Source organism: Pelecanus crispus, chromosome 3 (assembly GCF_030463565.1).
Source record: "Pelecanus crispus isolate bPelCri1 chromosome 3, bPelCri1.pri, whole genome shotgun sequence".
Lineage (NCBI taxonomy): Eukaryota > Metazoa > Chordata > Aves > Pelecaniformes > Pelecanidae > Pelecanus > Pelecanus crispus.
The window spans coordinates 41,381,312-41,402,134 of record NC_134645.1 but is presented as its reverse complement, the minus strand read 5'-3'; the positions used below and the strand labels follow the sequence as shown (position 1 = coordinate 41,402,134).

General features: G+C 54.8%; 1 protein-coding gene across 2 annotated transcripts; it reads left to right on the top strand.

The window, feature by feature from the left end:
• Nucleotides 1-1,652: 1,652 nt before the first annotated feature.
• Nucleotides 1,653-5,102, top strand: SIX2 (SIX homeobox 2). 2 transcript variants are annotated; one of them, XM_075707950.1, is made up of 2 exons: nucleotides 1,653-2,212; nucleotides 4,799-5,102. In XM_075707950.1, the coding sequence occupies exons 1-2, from the start codon at nucleotides 1,653-1,655 to the stop codon at nucleotides 5,100-5,102; spliced, it is 864 nt and encodes a 287-aa protein (XP_075564065.1). The 2 variants fall into 2 exon arrangements, with proteins under 2 accessions (XP_075564065.1, XP_075564064.1); XM_075707949.1 differs by having other exon boundaries at nucleotides 1,653-2,215; nucleotides 4,796-5,102.
• Nucleotides 5,103-20,823: the final 15,721 nt, after the last annotated feature.

Here is a 20,823-nt window from a genome sequence, read left to right as displayed (position 1 = left end):
CCCGTCCGGTCCCGTCCCGTCCCGCCCGCGGAGGCACCGCATCGCCCCTCGCTCGCTCATCCTGCCCCGACCTTCCGGCTCGCCCAGTCCCTCTCCCTCGCCTTTCGCTTTGGGTAGACCGAGCGGGACGGGAAAGGACAGGGCCCGGCCCCGCGCACTCGGTACCCCAGCCGTGGGGCGGGCACGCGCGGGCGGTCAGGGCCCGCTCAGCCGCGCGAAGTGTCTCTGGCTTTCCACACGTGTCCCTCTCCCGGATGAAACACCCCGGCACGCTCCTGGAAACCAAGTAGAAATAAATGCCCGGCGTCCAGGGATCAAAAAGGCCAGCGGAGCGTGGCGGGGCAGGGACCGGCGCTGAACGGAGAGGCGATGCTGCAATGTTGCCCCGGGACTGCACCGTCATGCCTCCTCCCAGCTCCCGGGCAGGTACGACCGGCGTGTAATGGGATCCCTGGTCACCAACAGGGGCTGTATTGTACATGAGAGGCCCCTTCCCTGCAAAACTCTCCGCCAGTTGTTGCTGGGCGCTGGGGAAGGGGCTTAAGCTAACGCATTTAGACAGAAACTTTCCTGCAAGGGCCGGAGACGGGTTTTTGCTCCCCACCGCAGCCGCGGGTGCCGGGGACGGCCAGAGCCCGCGCTCCGGAGCGGCGGGGCCGGGCCGGGGCTGTGTGGGGCCCGGCGCGGGCGGCGGGGCCGGGCCGGGGCTGCGGGATCCAGCCGGGGCGGCGGGGCCCGGCCGGGGCGGCGGCTCCGTCCCGCCGCGCCGCAGCGCCCTGCGGCGAGAAGGCAGGGGCCCGGGCTCCGCGCCCCGGCGCTCCCCCTCTCCCCCGATGGGCGCCTGCAGCGTCAATCACGGCGGAAATTTCTCCCTCGCTAGCTAATATCTCAGCTCGCAGGGCCGCCTCTGAGTGGATCTGAGCAATCTGTCAAGCCAGCCGGGGAGCCACCTCAAAACAGATCGGGTTACCCCTGATTGACAGCGTCACCATGGCAAATAATTTGACTAAAACTATTGTCTTCTCCTGGCAGTCCCCGGGTCAGATAACCGGACCAATCACAGCGCGGATAATCACTTTTCATGCCAGCTTAGAATAATATTATTAAAAAAAAAAGGGGGGGGAGAGAGAGAGAGAGGAAGAAAGGGGGGGAAAACTCCGAGAGGGAGAGGAGCGAGGGAGCAGGGCTTTACCACTATATTATGTGGGATCTTGCGGCGGCGGGGGGTGGGGGGGAAGCAGGGAGATCCCAAACCGGCGGCCGAGGGGGGTGGGGGTGGGAGAGCCGCGGCCGCTGCGAGCGCTGCAGATAGGAGACAAAAGAGGAACAAAGTTACTCTCGCAACTTGGACTTACAAAAAGGAGGCTGCCGGCGGGGAAAGCCGCCCGCGCTCGGGCTCCCGAGAGTTTGGTTGGGGTTTTTTTTTTGGTTTTTTTTCCTTCGCTCTTCGCCTTTCTTTCCCCGGCTCCCGCGGCCGCTCCGGGGCCGGGCGCCGCCGATGGCCGCGGCCCCCCGCGCCCGGCCGTGACGCCCGACCGGGCCCCGCCGGGCGCCGCCGCCCCGGGGCCGGCCCCGCATGCCGGGCGCTGCCCGCCGCCCCGCGCCGCTCCCCTCTATGCGGCCGTAGGGTGCGCGGCGGGGCAGGGCTCACCATGTCGATGCTCCCGACTTTTGGCTTCACCCAAGAGCAAGTGGCCTGCGTCTGCGAGGTGCTCCAGCAAGGCGGCAACATCGAGCGGCTGGGGCGGTTCCTCTGGTCCCTCCCTGCCTGCGAGCACCTCCACAAGAACGAGAGCGTCCTGAAGGCCAAGGCGGTGGTGGCCTTCCACCGGGGCAACTTCCGCGAGCTCTACAAGATCCTGGAGAGCCACCAGTTCTCGGCGCACAACCACCCCAAGCTGCAGCAGCTCTGGCTCAAGGCGCACTACATCGAGGCGGAGAAGCTGCGGGGGCGACCCCTAGGGGCGGTGGGCAAGTACCGGGTGCGCCGCAAGTTCCCGCTGCCCCGCTCCATCTGGGACGGCGAGGAGACCAGCTACTGCTTCAAGGAGAAGAGCCGCAGCGTCCTCCGCGAGTGGTACGCCCACAACCCCTACCCGTCCCCCCGCGAGAAGCGGGAGCTGGCCGAGGCCACCGGCCTCACCACCACCCAGGTCAGCAACTGGTTCAAGAACCGCCGGCAGCGGGACCGCGCGGCCGAGGCCAAGGAAAGGTACGGCTCCCCCGGCTCCCCCCGCCGCCCCGCCGCTCGCACCGCGCCTCTCCCGCTGCCCCCGCCGCGCCTGCGGGGAGGCCCGCGGGACGGCGCGCCCGGCGGGGCCCGGCCGCCCCGGGCAGCAGAGGCGGGCGCTCGGCGCGGGCGCCTGTGCCCCAAAAGCGGCCCCGGCGGCCGGCGCCCCTTCCCCGCCGACAGCCCGCTGCCCGCACCGCCGGCGCGGCGGGCCGCGGGGCAGCCCCAGCTGCGGGGCCGCTCCCCAGGGCTCCCGCTGAAGCGGCGCGGCCGCCTCCTCCCCGCCGCAAGCCGGCGCGGAGCCCGGCCGGGCGGCGGGGCCGGAGGTGCCGGCGCGGGGCCACGGCCGGGAGGGAAGGGCCGGCGGCGGCGGGGCGGAGGGCGAGGGGCTCCGCGCCCCGGACAGCTCGGAGCGTGTCCCTGAGGGTTCCCCCGCTGCAGCGAGGGCAAGCCCGGGGGGCAGCCGGGAGCGAGCGGGGCTGAAGGCTGTGGGCAAAACCCGCCGCTAAGGCCGGCTCCGGGCGTCAGGCGGGGGAGAGCTCGCCAGGGGCTGCCTGGAGCGGAGCCGCCTCTTACCTCGCTCATCAAATTGCAGCGCGTATTCGCTACCCAGCAAGGTGCCGTGAATGCACGTTAACAGATGTATGCTCTTGTACCGAGCGTGATTCCGAAACTGTGTTTTTCTCGTTAAATGGAGTGGCGGAACTGTTAATTGCCGGGCAGAGGTTAATGCCTCCGGCCGTGGGTATTCGGGATGACTTTTTCCGTCAGCAGTCCCTGTGCCTTAGGAAGGCGGTCTGAAGAAGCAAAACGCGTCCTCTCACTGCACAGTGGCTCCTCACTAGCTCGCTGAATTGCCCGGTCCGTACGGATCTGATCGTAGGGCCTGCGCGGTTAATTGACGCGTTAGAAATCTCCCGTAGATCCGTCCCTCCGAGGAGACTCCTTTTTTTCGTTTCTGCCTAATGTGTTTTGGAAACAGCCAGCGCCGCGGCCGCGCAGCTGTGCAGCCCGGCTGGTTCGGGCTCCGCGCAGATTTGCTCCATACATTTCCCGAAACGGTGCTAGAGCTTTAATTTTCCTTCAAATCCCCGCAAGTGCTGGTTTTACGAGATGTTAGAGATCCTTTTTATTGCTGATAGCGGGGACTCACCTTCAAATATCCAAAGGAAATGAAGGTTACACTTATTCCATTCGTTTTGGGTTTGTTTTCTTTTTTTTTCTTTTTTTTTTTTTTTTTCCCAAGGAATCAAATTTTAAAGGTCTCCAGAGACAAATAAGATTTTTGACATTGAAAAATACACTCAACCTAATATTACACTCCAGGCGTTGGAAAACAGACCGTTCATGGGATTGCCATTCACTCAAGCAAACTTGTTCAAACAGAGCTTTCTTGTCTATTTTTATTTTTTTGGCACAAAGTGTCTCCAGCCACATCCTGCAGCCCTTATTGAGGAAAAACCGTCAGCGCGATGGCTTCACTGCTCTCCACCAAATCCTGCAGGATAGGGCCCCTCTGCCAGATAGTGCGTTTCAAACCTTCCGCAGAAGCTTTCAAATAGACTTGCAATGCCTTCAGTATTTCAGGCAGGGCTGTGTCCAAAGTATTTCTACGAGGGCTATGTCTAAAAGCCGTGTTAGCCTTGACGGGACGGCCGCCCCCACCCCATCTTGCCCCTCTCATTTCGAGGGGGGAAAAAAAAAAATACATTTATATATATATCTATCTCTGCAAGGGCTTGGCTAGCCTCCAGCGATTTCTCGGTATTTACCCGGTGCTGAATTTTGAAATTATGTCCTGCCTTTCCCAGCGGCTGGCTCTGTCGGTAGGCGCACCGGCGGTGCCGGCTCCCTCCGCCGCGGAGCCGGGCGAGGGGCCACCCGGGGCCACCCGGGCTGCGCCCTCCGTCACCCGAGGAGGGACGGAGGGAGAGCAGCGGGCGTGCGGAGCCTTTCCCGAGAGGGCCGGGGAAATAAGCGAGTTAACTCTGTTCGCTTGCCTTATCTTCCATATTGGGCTATGTTTTGAGCTTTACGCTCCGGGCGAGGGGGGAAAAAACCATCCAGTTACTTAAGCAGAAGCCTTTTCCGCCTGATGCGAGCCTGGTGGGAGGCTGTGCTGCTGCACAGAGCGATCTTGCCTGCAGCTCGCCGCGTTTTGGCCTTCCCAGGAGAAAAGCGTAGCCAAACTTCTCTTCAGCTCCGGGAGCAGTTTTAAAGTTAAAAAGTCTTTTTTTTTTTTTAATGTCTTCCTCCCTTCCTTCCCTTCCTCCCCCCTCCCTCCCCACGCTGTGCAAAACGCTTTGGACGCAGAAAATGACGTTTTGGCAAAGTGACACTTTCCGCTGGGCTAGTGGGAGACTCTGTTTACAAGCTCAGCGGACCTTAGACCTTTGTGCCAGACGAAGAGGCCTTGGAGGTTTGCAGAGTTTGTAAACCTACTGTTTCTGCAATCCCCCCTGCTCGCCGCCCCCGGGAGCCAGTTCCCCGCCACCCCCGCTCCCGCGCTGCGTGCCCCGGAGCGGCGGCCACACGGTGATTTCCCTCCCTCTTTTGTGTTTCCTGTAGGGAAAACAACGAGAATTCCAACTCCAACAGCCACAACCCGCTCTCGGCGTCAATGAATGGGAATAAGACAGTTTTGGGGAGCTCAGAGGACGAGAAGACGCCGTCAGGGACCCCGGATCACACCTCCTCCAGCCCCGCGCTGCTGCTCAGCTCCAACCCCGGGCTGCAGCCCCTGCACGGCCTGGGCCACCCCCAGGGCCCCAGCGCCATCCCCGTGCCCAGCGCCGACCCCATGCACCACCACAGCTTGCAGGACTCCATCCTCAACCCCATGTCATCTAACCTGGTCGATCTGGGCTCTTAAAACCGTGTACACGCTCCCTCCTTCGCACCAGCCCTCCTTTACTCTATTTTTTTCCCTTTTTTCTTTTTTTCTCCTCCCTAATCTTACCAGAGACTTTGAAAGTGATGACAAACTCCTTAGTGGATGTGTTGTGCCCTTTGGCAGCAGGCTGGCTGCACGTTTGGAAGGTACCAGGCTCAGTTGTGGGCGGTAATGTTGTGAAAAGCCTTAAGGATTGCTTAAAGGTGGTCTCGGGCGTGTAAGGACTGTTGGACAGGAGCTGTGATTTTCACAGCAGGCTGTAAGGCGGTTTGGTGTAGCAGCTCTTTCCAGCCTTAACTTTACGAATTTCTCAGTGGTGTCACTCGATCGGGCCGGTCTGTGTGGGAAAAGGCACATTGTAATCTTTTCTTTTTCGGGGGGTGGGGAGGAAAGGGGAGCGCAAGGCCGCTGTTTCCATGCCTGTTTGGAAGTTACACATCGCTCCCGTAATTCTATTGTAGTTATGTATCCGTGGCAGGTGTACGATGTACAATTTCAACTAAGAATACAAAAGTTGTAGTCAAGTTATAGCAGCAACACGCGCTCTAGGCAGATTCTGTAACCTTCTTGTAGCTGATGCTATGCAGAGAGAGGGCTGCTTTGGCCTTGTCCATGTGGTGCTTTCGCCATTTGCTGGGTGGGAAAGGAAGTGATGGCCCGGCTCCGGCCCCGGAGGAAGGCAGGGGCAGATTCTCCCCTCGGTGTGCGACGAGGGCAGGGGCGGGCTTTAAAAAAAAGAGGAATTGCTGCTCAAGTTTAGACCTAAACGACAGTATCAACCGCAAGTCACTCACCTTAGTTTTGTTTATTGTTTATATTATGTGAATACATTCTTTGGAAAATATTTCTGCTTTTATTTTATAATAAAATTTAGAAATCTAACTCGGCGTGCGGTTGCTTCACTCGCCCGCGGGGTGATTTCGGGCTCAGCCCTGAGCGGCAGCAGAGCAGGGGGCCCGGTGGCCGGGGCTGACGGCGCTCGCCCGGGGGGGCGGCGGACACCCCGGCGCTCTCGGGGCCCCCGGGGCTCCCCCCCCGGGGCTCCCCCCCTGCCGCCGCAGAGGCGAGCGGGCCTCGCCCCCCCCCCCCCCGCCCCCCGGGTGGTCAGACGGCGCCCCCGCACCCCTGCCCCGTTTGGGGTGCCCGGCGGAGCCGCGCCCGGGCACGTCGGGGGCCGCTCCGGGCCGGCCCAGGGAAGCGGCGTGCGCCGGGGGGAGCCGCCGGCGGCCGGCGGGAGCGGGGAGGCAAGGGGACGGGGAAGTCCTAAGTCCTAAGGCGAGCGTGGAGGTGGCCCACCTGCTCCCCCGAGGGCACGGCCGGGCAGGCTGCGGGCTTTTCTGCCCCGGTGTCCGCTGGCCCCGGCAGAAAGCCACCCCCGCCGCCCCCCTCGCCCCGGGGGCGGGCGCGCGAGCTGAGCGGGGCCAGACTCTGCTCCGGGGGTCCGGCACGGCTGGGCTGCAAACGCCTTTCCAGCGCCTGTGGCAGTGATGCCGGGAATGGGATTTCTCTATTCCTCTCCCACTTTTTTCTTGCCCCCCGCCCCCCTTTTCTGTAAGCACAGGGCGGCAAAAAGACGGGCAAGTTGCTTGCAGGTTTGCTTCATTAAAAGATAAGAGCTCAGGGTGATTTCATTACAGCTTGCACCCTCGCTACCAACTCTTTGCTAGAAGGCAGATGTGATATATCATCCGCTTAAAATGTTCCTCAGAGCTTGCAAGGGGTTTTATAATTCTCCCCCCCCACAAAAAAAAATTAAAAAAAAAAAATTATTGTGAAAAATAAACCGAGAAAACGATATGGCTTCAAGCGGGATAGAAATATGTGTAGATCAGCAAAGATCGTGTCCAGGTTTCAGACGCTGGCTGAAATTTCAATCAGCGGGAGTTTTGTGTGGGCAATGTCCTAATTTGATATAATCTGGGGCGGGATTAGCGCCTCTGTGCGTTTGTGGGTGTCCGCTAAAAGCGCATTTCTCTGAGGCCCCTTAAAGTCTATAGAAGGGAAGGTATGGATGTCGGCAACAGGGAGGATCGGCCTCGGAAAAAAGCTCTCTCTTATTCGTGGTTATAAATCCAGTGTTCTCGTTATGCTGGGGTGCTGTGGGGTACAATGTTATAGATGAGACAATATGGTATATTCAGGTTTATGTTTCTCCTGTTTCTGCTCTTGGGGGTGATTTTTCAGCAGCGGAGATGATGGGGCTGTTGCCTCTGCTGCGGGAGCATTCCAGTGTGGTCCTGTGTGCATTAGGGTCTAAACAGCAGATCCTGTTATTTCCGTTGAGGGGCATCTAATAATTTTAGCTATGGATTGTAATCCTTTGAAAATAAACATTTCGCAAGTAGAGGAACCACTGCTTCCTGGGGCTACAGAAGATGCCCCCCTCCCTGTAAAATAACACATGTAGCCGTGCAATATTGCAAAGAATGAATTAATTGGTTAGTTAATTATTTTGTATTTTTAGAGATAGAAGTAAGTTTGGGAAGGAGAACAGAACGAGTGGGTTAATAAAACATGGCCTTGAAACCGAAATAAAGCCTTAAGGTTTTGCCCGCCGGAGGGGAAAAAAAAGAAAGGGGAAAAAAAAAAAAAAAAAAAAAAGGAGAGATTAGAGAAAGAGCAAAGCCAAAATGGGGAACATTTAAAGAGGCAGTATGAAAACAAGATGGGGTTTACGTGGTTAATAAAAGGTCGTATTGCACGGAGGAGGCAGAATTCGATCGCAGAAAGTAAATGAAGGGCTGACAGGGTGAGAAAGGCCCTCTGAAAGCGAGGGGCGATGAAAACTCCTGTAAATTGCAGCGAGGATCACGGAGAAAGGAAGAGAGGGCGAGTCGCTGAAGTCAATTAAAGACTGCTAGAAACAGAAATCATGCAGTAAGAAAAAACTAAAGCTGCAGGTCAATCTAGCATTAAGGGCGCACACAGCTTAAAGCCCAGATGATGGGACGTGTGTAATGCAACCTGAAAACCCGTACGTGTTAAGACTCATTTTATCGGACCGTACTTGCCTTAGTAATGATGTTTGGTAAATTAGCCCAAATCCCCCCCGATTTTCCACGCACCAAAAAAGTTCCCGATAGAGGAATATGCCAAAAGTGACGTGACTAATCCTTGGTTTTAAACAGATTAGTTATGATTCACTACCATTACGTTACATGGGGCATATCTCATCTCAGGGTTTGTTGTTTGCGGGGGACCCGCGCAGGTTTCAGGGCATAAATAAAAAGACGGTCCTGACCCGGCACTCTTTGCCCATGAAACTCCCCCTGGCTATTCCCGGACTGAGGCCGGGATGCGGTGGGCAAACCCCACAGCTGAGCCCCTATAGCTTGGATACCTAGAGGATAAACTGCGCTGGCTGCCTCTCTCGTACACGCACACACACATACATATATATATATGCATATATATATATATATATATATATGAAAGTGGTATTTGCCCTCAAACTAAAACCTTACCAAATGACATAATGAACTCAGCATTTACGGACCCCAGAACTGTAACCAGAGTAATTCCTTCAGATAGCAGGGCACTGAATATTCACGGCGTACTAGAGCAGATTTGTTCTGCTGGGAAGCCCTGCACTTTATTATAGGGGTGTTAACTGTCCCGGTGCTGCGCTGAAGAGGGTTATGAGAGAAATTGCACATTTGAGACAGAAGACAATTTTGGCTGTCCTGCCAGGGCGCAGCTCGTCACCCTGCCGGGGAAATACTGATGGACGCGAGGGGAGAGCATCCCGACAGGATACTGAAGGTGTGGCACAGTCCCCGAAGAGGAGCAGGACGCTCTACTGGGAACAGGGAGCAAGTTTATTGGAGTAAGAGCCTTTCCTGTGAGTAGGGAAGTATGACGGAGCTTGCTGGTTAAACGCCTTCCCTCTGCAAGCCCTTGCAGGAGCTTGGGGGTAAACAGGACCCTCTGGGAAACACAATCGCATCTCATCTGCAAGACTGCATGGCTGCATTTGCCTTTGGATAATATAAGCCATTCTGCAGGCGTTCAACATGATCTACTCGAGAGAAGCCGCCTGCTTGGCATATTTCTTGTGGGCTACCCCGGCGCAAGCTACGTTCCCTCTTCTCCCCACCGCTGGCTCAGCAGTTTGGGCCTAAGTGAAGCCTCAACGTGTGTTTGAGGGGGGCTGCTCCAGCCCCGGAACGAAAAGCCTTAGAAGTGCCCCTGCCTGCCCAACGATGTTTGTGTAAGGCACTCGGGCTCCTGTTACCAGACCCGGAAACAAAATCTATTGCCTTCTTTAGGAGAAGCAAATGCCGCCCGCTATGAGCAGGCTCTTGCCTGGAACAAACCCTCACTTGAGCATGACAAATAATGTAGGGGGATGGCGATGAAAACACTGGCCACTGGCCCTTACTGCAGAGCTCTTTAGCTTCCTCTGCTTAGTGAATCAAAACGCTGCGGCTCAGCCAGCCAAGAAAAATATACTGAAGGGAACTTTCAGTGCTTCAGCACACAAGGAAAAGGTGAAGGTTTTGTCTGACGGAGAGTAGCTCTGGGGTTTGGAAAAATACATACTTAAACTAAGGAGCTGGGCTGAGCCATGGGCTTCTTCCCATTTTGCAGCGGGGAGCAGGGCTCGGAGCTTCCCCTCCCTGCTCCGGGGAGGCGGCTCCTTGCTCGGGAAGACGGGCCATCTCCTTCCCACTTCAATAAACGGGAGGGGGGTTGTTTGGCTGTCGGTTGGGATTTTTTTGCCACTGGGCGAGAACGCTCAACCTCCAGCTCTAAATATCAAATTCGCCTTTATCCGGAGCCCCGGTGTGCCGCAGAGCCCGTCCCGCTCCGCGCCCCGGGGCACCGGGAGGCGGCGGCTGCCGAGCGGGCGGCCGGGCTTGCTGGGCGGTAGAGCAATGAGCTATTTACTGCCTCCAGCCCAACCCGTGTCCTACAGGAAAAAAAAGACGAAGAAGAAAAGACTCCTTTAAAAAAACAGACAGACAGACGGAAACAAATTGGGACTTCACCAAGAGTCTGGGACTCAGAGAGGGAAACGGAGAGGTTTAGTGGGGGCTAAGGTGAACAGACAGGTAAAATGTTACATCAGCGAACAGTGCTGCTCAGGAGAAGCGGGGGAGAGGAGAGGTCGCTTGGAAAGATGAAAATCGCACATGTGCTTCTGATGACCCCATTAGATGCGAAGTCCTCCAGGAAATACATATTTGAAACAGCCAGGAAAAACAAACATGCCTTTTATAGACTTGCCTGTCCCGCCATGAAAAATGCAAACCTCGGTATGGTGCGTGTGTATCTAGGGGGTGGGAGGGAGGAAGGGGGAATAGATTTTGTAAAGAACCCGATGAAAGCCACCTTCATCAGGAATATTCATTTGCACTGCCCTTCTCTCCAAAAATAGGCTGCAGCGTGTAAATCGAGGCAGTAGTTGGAACTACCGCGTGAGACGGACATCTGAGGCTGAAAAGTGACTGTCAGGAGATCGCCTGGGTGTCAACACAAGCAAGACTGGCTGGCAACAGTGCGGAAGAAAAAAAATAAACGGGGAGGGGGGGCTGAAGAGTTAGCGGGACTTTGTAAAGCATGCTGTTTGTTGTAAAGTTGGGCAAAGCCCAGTGAATCATGGAAAAGCGGTTTCTAGCGGTGCGGGAGTTGAGGTCTGGGCAGAGATACCTCCAAGCCCTCCTTTCCAATGCGCCTGTTTAGGTGCGGTTGTGCTGGGGGTCGGGGGGAGAGAGCGGAGACTTGATCCGAGAGCGCTTTAGCAGGAACGGCGGCATCGTTCCTCCTCTTTCTCCGCGATCACCCTGCCCACGGAGCCGGACACGGTGACCCCGCTGCCGGCAGCGCGGGCAGGCTGCGGGCGGCCATTTGCTCCCTCCCTCCGCCCCGCTCCCCACCGCGGCCGCTGCCCCCCCCCCCCCGCCCTCCGCAGGGAAGGGGCAGCTCCGCGCCCACCTCCCGGCATCTGGCGTCCCCTCCGCCGGGCCCGGCTTTCGGCCGGCGCTTCGCAAACCCCGGCGGCAGGTGAAGGCGGGGGGCGCGGCCGGCGCGGAGAGATGTTCAGCAGGAGACGGCGAGGGTGCGTGGGCAGCCACCCGCGGGGGGCACACCGCCCCCCGCACACCTCAGGCTGCTGTGGGGGCCGGGGGGAAGCAGGTGGCTCTGCACCCCTCTGGTTCATTTGGACGCGTTTCATCGGAAGAGGCTGAATACCGTCGCCCTGTTGTCACCGGAGAGCTGCGTGAGGCGGGAAAGCGTTACCGAAGCCCGAACTAATGGCATCCCCGAGAGAGGCCCGGCCCTGCCACCGAGCAGGGCCGAGCCGGGACCCCTCCTCTATTGGCCCCGGCGCCGTGAAGCCAAAGCGGCCGCCGGCTGCTGCCGCCGGGGCTGCCGGTGCCGCGGCAGCCGGAGCCGCCCCGTCGGAGGGAACTGGCTGCTTCCCACCGGCGGGGCACACACGGCAGGCGGGGGATCTGCTCCCCGCAGCTCGCCCCTTCCAGCCCGCTCCGCTGCCCGGTGCCAAAGCCGGAGGAGCAGGGCAGGGGCACGGCCTCCCCGGGGGCGGCAGGGGCTGCTGGAGCGGGGGGACGGGGCTCCCAAGCTGCTGGGGGGCCAGGAACAAGTGGGTTTCTCTCCATACCCTGAGATATTCAGTTACACATGAGCCCAGCAGCTGCTTGGGGCCAGGAGCCGCACCCCGCACCCCGCACCCCGCACCCCGCAGCGAGCGGGGCCGCGGCTGGCGCTGAGGAAGGGAGGGGACATTTAAAACTTAAGAAACAGCTTGGGACATCGCTCTTCAGAGCGACAAAACCAAAAAACGTCAACAACTGGAAAGTCAGGACGGGTTGGAAACCTCCCGGAATCAGACGAAACCAGACGTGGGGCAGGGAGGTGTTGGCAGCGCGGGGCGGGGCGCGGAGCCGGGCGGCGGGGGCCCCACGGGTGGCCGTGGAGAGAGTGGCGTGGGGTAGGCTCCGTCCCTGCGCAGCTCAGCTCGTCGCTGCCTGCCCAAATTAAAAGGGCCGGCGGTGGGCGATCCCACCGCACTCGCGATTTTTAGCAGAAACCGGGGCGGTCGGAGGCAAGAGGCGATGCTGACACCGGGCTCTGCTGCTGCGGGTGCGTGCGGAGCCGGGCTCCGTCTCCCCGAGTGTGCCCACAAAATCTCAGTGCTTTCTCCTCCATAGGTGCGGCAGACCCCGCACGCTGCCGTGGCTCTGCGGGGTGGTTTCGGTCGGAGAAAAGCCCCAGATCCCTTTCAGCTTAGAAGGGGGCATTTTTTTTTTTTTTTCGGGCGAGGCCGGCACAGCGAAAGCGACGGTGTTTCCTACCTACACGCTGTTACTTTGAGACCTGAAGGTTATTTCTACCAGTCTCCAAGAAGCCGTCCCCGCGGGGGATCTCCGGAGGTGGAGGGCGGCCAGTCGCTCTCCCATAATTACTCTAAATGGTGTGTATTTATTACCTCGACTAGTGCCGGGCGATGGCAAATAAAGCCTCCTTGACGCTACTCACCCGGGCACTGCTGCCGTCACCATTAATTTGAAACAAACCCCCCGAGCCCTGCGGGGGAGGGAAGGACCGGGCTATCGCACTGCCCGTCCCCACCTCCTGCCGCCCGGCCCTCGCCGGGGGCCCCGCACGGGCGGCGCGGCGGATTGTACCCCAAGGAGAGCCTGGCCCAGCCTGGGGTGCCCCGGGGGGGCGGGCCGAGGGGCTGCCCGAAACCGCTCCCCGCATACCCGGCTGCTGGGAAGGGGCCGCGGGGGCCCGACCCCCGCCGGGGCAGACGTCGAGGGGCACGAACGGAGAGCGGGGCCCGGAGGGCGCAGTCTCCCCTGCCCGCCTTTCACCCCCACGGCCCTCCGAGGCCACCGAATGCCCCCGCGGTCGCTCTGCAGTGCGGGGGGACCCCAGCACCCGTAGGTGCCCGGCGGCCCCCCGGCTCCCCCCGCCTCGGGGCCCCGCATTGCGTGGAGCCGGGGCAGCCCTGCAAGAGGCGGAGAGGGGCTGCGGGGTTACTGCGGGCGAGGGCTTAAGCCTGCTGCCTACCCGCTCGGTTGGCATGCGTTGCCATTTCGATGGTATCTCGCTTTTGGAGGCATTTTATGGCTGGGGAAAATCTAATCCGGTGAAGAGAAAGGAAGAGAATACTCTTGGCATTGAATGAACTCCGTGTGGTAATCTTCGGGCAAATGTGCGGGTTTCCATGCCAAAGCAAAGTGTTTTCTCGTCGGGTCTGCTCATACTCTGAAGGGAGGCGAAGACACCATTTAAGAAATCCAGCTGGTTGCAAATCATACATTTAATCTCTCAGCTGGAATGATTTAATGGATCAGTATCGAGTAACAGTCCTGGAAAAGTAGCCTCCTAGAAAAACAGAGATAAATCCTGATTGAATAATAGTAAATGAAAACCGTGGATTACAGTGACTGCAAGACAGTATTTTCTTTGCAGCCCTCGAAAGATGCCGCCTCAGAGAGGCCAATCGAACCGACAAAGCCCCGCGTGTCGTTTTGATGTTGGCGGGGGCAGGTCCCGGCAGCCTGCGGCGCCCTCTCCCCCTTACCCCCGCCTTGGGGCAGGCTCCCCCCTCTCTCCTCATGCCCTGGGCGCCTTCTGAAACGCCTTCTCTGCGGTGCAGGGAGCGGGGACACAAGCTCTCCCTCCGGCGCTCCGCGGCCGGGCGAGCGCCGGCGTGCCCGGGCCGGAGGCGCGCCTGCGGCGGGGGGCACCGGGGGCGGCACCGGGGGGGCTCCCCCCGAGGGGGCACCGGCAGCCCAGAGCCACGGCGGAGGCCTTGCCGAAAGCCACCCGTCTGCCTTGGGGCGGCCCAGGGGCCTCGCTGGGATTTTTCTTTTTCCAGCCGGGAAGGCGCAGAGGCGGGGGAAGGAACTGTTCCGCCGGGAAAAGTGGCATTTTCCCCCGAAATGGGAAAATAGGAGAGCCAACCCCTTGCCCTTCTCTGTCCTTTTGGGACGTGTTGGAGAGAGAAGCGGTACTGGGGCGATGGGGGGAGCCGGGGGGAGCAGGGGGCGGCCCGCCCCCCCGCGCTGCCGCAGCCCGCTGCCGGAGGGGCCTGCGGGGGTCGCTGGCGCGGCGGGGGCGCGGGGGCCTCGTCGGCAGCCGGGGCTCCGGGGGCCTTTTTAACCCTGCTATTGCCGTAACTTTAACCGGGGTCTCGCAGCTCGGGCGAAGCTGTCGTTGAAGGAAGGATCCCGGCCGGGAGTGCAAAAGCACTTGACTCGCCTTTCCCCGGCCGAGGGCGAGGTCATTACCGCGCTTAATTAAAAGCACTTCCTCGACCGGGCAGGTGTTTTCCTCGCAGCGGCCCCGGGGGCTGGGCCCCCCAGGACCCCACCAGCCCCTCCGTGCCCGCGCTCGGGCCTCGGCCGCGGCTGCCATGCGGGTCCCCGGCCGCTAACCCCCCAAAACGCCACCTCCCCCCCAGGCGGGAGCCCACCCCCGCACCTCGCCCTGCCCTGCCAGCTGGGCGAGGGAAGGCAAAGCCCCGCAGCACATTCGTGGCCGCCCCCCGCGCACCTGCGGGCGCTGCCCCCCCGTGTCCCTGTCTCCCCTCGCCGCCCCGGGAGCGCACGGTGGGTGCAGGGGTCCCGGCGGAGCTGCTCGTCTCGACCTGGGGCTGGGGGGTTCTTTTTTTTTTTTTTTTTCTTCCCCCAAAATCATCCTCTTCGCAGCTCGGAGTAGCAAGAGTTTTAGGGGGAGAGGTGGGTTTGCTCTCCCGTTTCCCGGACGTTTCGTGTTCCCAATGGTGGGGCACCGTCGGAGACCGTCTCCGCAGCGGGCTCTGAGCCGCGCACACTTGTGGGGAGGGGGAAACACACCTTTGCTTTTTGTTATTTGACTCGGAGCAAAGATGAGAGGGCAGAGAGGAGGGTGCGGGAGGGACCGCGGCTCGGCTGGGCCGCCCCGCAGCCCGGCTGGCCGGATGGAGCAGCATCACCCTTATAAGGAATGTAATGCAGGGGCGAATGGCGTCAGCACAGCATTAGCACATTTTTGTCATTAAATGTACCCGGATCGTAATGGTTGTTTATATTTACAGGGCATTCTTGAACGCAAACCACATGCTCAAATCATCCCTAGATGAATCTGGAGTCGGTGAAAGTCAGTACTTCCCAAGGACAGCTTTGGCGACAAGGGCGGCTCGGGTCAAAATCGGTGTAGTTACCTATCTATAGTTATAAATAGTTATCTATTTATAAAGTTGGAAAATCTAAATAAAGTTAAAGAAACGGGACGTCGAAAAAAACTCAGCAAGTGTTGTGAATCTCGGTCTAATTTTTTTGTCTTTGTTCACATCATTGTATGTTTTTCAATCTCAGCCTCTCTCTAAAAATATTACTGTATATATACTGTATAGTAATATAAATTTAAATATAATTTTAAAACGACTCCTCCATTTCAAAAGACCTCTCCAAAACTTTTCAACCATTTCAATGTCTTACAATGCTTTTACATAGAAAGGATGTTAAAATTCTCATTTCTTTTTCTGCAGGCAATATGGACTTTGACAAATGGGTGGTTTATGTTTGCTATTGATATTTTTCATATTGTCTTCAAATTAATTAGTATAAGATTTTGAAAAAAATCCCCAGCTGCCCTGTCTATTGAAATCATAGCTACCGCCACCCAGCTCACTGCTGTTCGAAAAACTAAATAAAAAAGCTGTTCTGAAAAGCAAAGTGTTTATGTGCACAAATCAAAAAACTGTTGATCTTAATCAACAAGGATTCATAGGTGCTCTTTAACAGGTTGTTTTCGATCTATACAATCTTTATATGATTACTTTTTCTATTAAGTGACTTTTTTACAACAAACATGTAACCAGATGTGTGTAAAATTTCTGTTTAGGTACAACATGCTTTAAAACAGATTCGTGGGTGTTTAATGTTATTAACAACGGTATAGCTACAGAAATTCAAATAACACATTATTTCTAAAGCATTTGAAAAGGATTTGTGTCTTTTCCCTGCATTTGTTTTTCGGCCAAGAGCAAAAGCCTGGCCCTGTTCTTTTTGAAGACAGTGGCAAAGTTCCCACCTACACCCCAAGGATCTGTGAAGTCAGTCAGAGTTTTTCCATGGACTTTGGATCAAGCCCATAGCATGAGTCAATTTCAGAAGTGATTATTTCTCTCTCATAGAAACGCACATTGCATTTGCTTAGATAACTACATCTCGAGGATTTTTTTTTTTTTCCCCCACCTCATATTCTAGGATCTTAAATGAGGAAATTCTTGAGTCAAATTGTCCTTGACATTAGTCCAACTCCTCCTGCCCTCACCAAGCACACACCTCCAGTTTGGGACTTGCTCTAGGTGGCACTGTTCTTCTAGCAAAACTATTCTTCCTTTTGTCCCTGTTCACCTTCTGTCCTGTCCTCCCCACAATCCTCCAGCAAATGTGTCCTCTTTCATGAGACAGAGAACCAGGAGATTCTGGAAAAGGAGACCAGGGGAATCAGTGGAAATCCAACAGTAGCACCAGACACAGGGATGACATGGAAAGAAAGACCCACTCTCCCCAGCCTTAATTTCTGGCACTAACTCCCCCACTTTCCTCACTCTTCAACCTCTGTTTTTTCAACCTGCCCCATGATATCTGTTTTTATGTGAGCAGGAATGGCTTTCCTGCCCTCTCTGCTAGTTACAGAAAACTCTCCTACCCCTTGTTGCTCACCACCAACTAGAAAGAAATGGTCACAGTGGAAGAGCAGACTGTTTGGGTAGATTTTGGTAAAAAAAAAACCCCAGCTGGCCCTGACAGGATCATCTGCTACAAGAAAGATCCTTCAAGGGCAACAGTGCCTGCAGCCAGCACGGGGCATGGACAGAGGCAGGGTCAGACACTACATGGGGGGGTGATGGGGCCCATCCTGCAGCCTAGTCACCCCCAGGTACCCTCGGCAGCTGGTGAATGTTCATATTGGCTCTACATAGCTCGCTCTGCTCAGCAGCATCAGGAGGGTGGAAAGGTGAGCCCCTTGCCGCATTTCCAGCTTGCCATCAATCTGCGCTACGTGTAGTTTGGCTGGACCCCAGAGCCCGCCTGGGAATCTTCAGATCACATCTGGGTTTGATTACATCTGTTTGGAGCATCTGTTTATGTCTATCTGTGGCATTATAAAGGAATCTCCGAGGTCTGTTCTGTTATGTCATGCAGAAATGAAATGGTGTCAGCAAGTCAGCGTTGCAGCACAGTTAGTGACCCAGCAATCGGCGGAGCAGACTGAGTGCACGGGCAGAGCTGTGGCACCGCAGTGGGCGGCCCACAATGCAAACCTGAGAGGAGGCAACACGGAGGTGCAAATGGGTGGCTGGGTTTTGTCCACCCCGCACCAGCCCACGGACCCACTGCCACCAGCACCCACTGACATTTCATCTGTGAAATCTGCTCAGGTTCACGTGTGTCACATTTCTGTAATTAATGTTCCCTCATTTCTTGCAAATTCCTACTCTCCAAGGAGCTAATAATGCTCACTCCTGGGTAGGCTGAAAAAGTTTGTGCAACATTTGTGTGTATTTCCAAAATATGGATGTGGAAACCTGTGGTTGCTGGTCCCAGTGCTCCCCGCTCAGGTATAAACCACTGGCACTGTAGTCTCCAGCTGGAGCAGCGGTACTGGCTGGGGCAGGCTGGAGAGGAAGCAGTGAGGAAATAAGCCAGGCAGAGCTGTAAAGTAGCCCAGCATTTATTTACAGCACAATAGCAATTAATTTTGCCTTTTAACTTTGTGGCAACTGTATCTAGTCTCTGGGTATATTGGGCCAAAAATAAAATTGCTGCTTTGCATACAAGCAGGTCACTGACACTGATATTTATCTAATGAATTTTCTCCTGCCATTTACAAACAAATAAGTTTTAGTCAATTGAAATAGGTGGTGGGAAGCAATGCTGTTTTTAATCTGTGACTGTGCAGAAATGGTGGATTTGCCAATGCAGTGCTTTTTTAAACCAGACCTGGGCATCTAAATGAGAATGCTTTAGAAAAAAGAGAAGCAATGTATTACTGGGATCCTATAACCAGCTCCTCAGAATAGCCAAGTGTGCTAATTTGACTGTCAATTACAGAGTGAACATCAGCATGAGGAGCACCCAGTGTGACCTGTGTACTTCAGGATACCGGTACATCTACAAGCACCTGTAAGCAAAAGCAACATAAGTGTTTTACAGCTGAGCAATCTGGGACAGGGAACTGGCTGACAAGCCTGGAAGTCCAAACAATTGATAACCCAATATTAACTCAAACTCCTTTTAAGACTCATTTGTAGATCAAATTTCTCAAGCAAAAGAGCTTTATAAATTTCCCAACCATCTGAGAAAGACAGGTGAAACTGTCAACACATTTATCATGTCCTGGACCAAGTCTTGCCTCCTTTACCTGTGAAGTGTAGCCTCGTCCCTCAAGGCTGGTGTTGTCTGTGACTTCTGAAGAACGCTGCTATTGATTAAACAGTTTTGTTTTCTCATGCTGCAAAGCCATAAACCTGCATTTTAGCTTTCACCGTCATCAGCATGCTCTATCACAGTACAGTAACAGTGGAGGTTTTATGATCTGATAGGACATAACGTAGCGTACAGTAAGCGTTTCATCAGAGCCTGTTCTCCCAGAATTGCCAATCACGTCGCCAAGGAGATGGTGGTCCTGGCAGAGTTTCACAGGCAAAATGCTGTAAGTCAATTACTGGTTCTGTGATGACAAAATCTTGGAGGTGATGTATATGATCTCTAAAAAGTGCTCATTTCCTTTTACCTGCTGGTAGACTTACTCCTCCTGGAAATAAACACAGGCTCGAGGGGAATGCTGTTGTGCCACTTTCATTTTATTGTATGGAATTCACAGATTAAAAGCCCCCTGCCGTAAGCTTATACTTTATCTTCCGCTGTCATCAGTGACGGAACAGTCCACCTCCAAAATTAGACAGGAGGCACCCATAAGGGTAAGGTGTAATGAGCTACAGGAGAAACAGTGTCCCATGCTTGGATTAGGAGTCTTGTTGGCACTGTCTTGAGAACTGTCTCGGTGTCTCTTCTACGCATATAGGATGACATTCTACACTTTTCTGCCTTTACTGGGGAAAAGGCACATACCTTGATTTGTCCCAGCCAAAGGTTAAATTCCCATAAATATATCTTACATTTTATGCAGTTTTATATATATATATATATATAACCTAACTGTTTTCTGTTAAATCTCAGATTACTTCTGTCGATCTTCCCTGAAGTTTCTCCAGTTTGCCCCCACTGTTCAAATAATACTGTCCTGAATTTAACATAATGTGACAGCAGAGTAAGGTGACATGAGAGCTATTGTAACTCTACTCTATGACATAAACAAATATATAGATCAGTTATCACATCGTGGAGTGGCAGAGCAATGCAGGGAAGGGTCATATGAACCCTGGCATTCACTAGCTTGCCCTGTCTTTACTATCCATTAATTATTTTTTATAGATATCTTTATGTTGTATTTTTTTCCTCAAACAAACCTCATACTGTACATTTCTACCCACATTTTAATCTTTCTGGATTCCTTTGCCTCATTCTCAATTCATCAACATTTCTTAACCCAGTGTCATTTGAAAGTGTCAGTGATAGGTATTGTATTCCCTCTGACTATTAATGAAGATGTCAAAGATGATGTCAAATACTGCTCTCACTAAATACTCCTTCCTTGATTTGATACACTACCATTAAACTTGATGGTTTTTATCAGAGCCATTCAGGCACCTTTCCAACTTCATGCATGGTCTCAGGAATTTAAAATTAATTTCCAGGTAAGATTTCACTATGAAACAATCTAATAAAATACACATATGGTTACTGTACCTCTTTCATCATCCAGTTTTGTGATTACATAGGAGAATGAATGATTAATTTTCCATGTCAGGATTCTTTCCTGACAGCCCTGTTGCAATCAGTTTGCACATGTAAAATAGGTCCAATACTTCCCTGAAGTGATGAGTTTATTGCACATGCGTTATAACATAAGAACCAATTTTTAGCCCCAGGTGTGAGGAGTGGCCAGGAAGGATGATGGCAGTGAGGGAACATTCTCACATGGGATAATTCGTTTAGTGCACTCCCAGCCACTCATTTTTTTCTTTCTTTTCCTGGAGCAATTGGAACCCAAGTAAGGAGCCACCTGTTGGCTGAATGAATTGGTTCGCCATGGAGCATTCCTAGTCGCTTTTTTTTGTAGAGGACGTTAGCATTTTCCCCTCACACAACTGATGTCATATTAGGAAGAAGACCCTTGGAGCTTCTAGGACAAGGTTTGGGCTAGATACACATTCATGGCGTGTTGCATACAGCCAGCAACGCAACCTAGAGGAGGAAAACTCCTGCTGTGGTCAAAACTAAGAAGAATTCACAATAACAATAAATTTCCATCTGAAAATACAGAATTGTCTAATCAAGAAAGGTCAACTTTGTGGGGAAAGAAGGGAAACAAATTATTGATGAGATCTGTATTAAATGTTTCTCTTCTGTTGTGCTAAGGATCTCACTCGGTTCCTCCCAATATCAGTGGTTTATCTCTTAATGTACTGATGTCAAAATGAAGTGACTCTTTAACATCCAGTTTAGAGTAGGCTGGGAGAAGCCCTCCAGTCATCATCCCACAGCAGGGAAGTGGACAACCTTCTTGAGAAAGAGGGGAGCTCAAAAAACCCCTAGAATAGCACAGG

Coding starts and splice junctions, on each gene's coding strand:
- SIX2 (XM_075707949.1), top strand. CDS start 1,653: ATGTCGATGCTCCCGACTTTTGGCTTCACCCAAGAGCAAGTGGCCTGC. Junction 2,216..4,795: donor GCCGAGGCCAAGGAAAGGTA/CGGCTCCCCCGG, acceptor TTGTGTTTCCTG/TAGGGAAAACAACGAGAATT.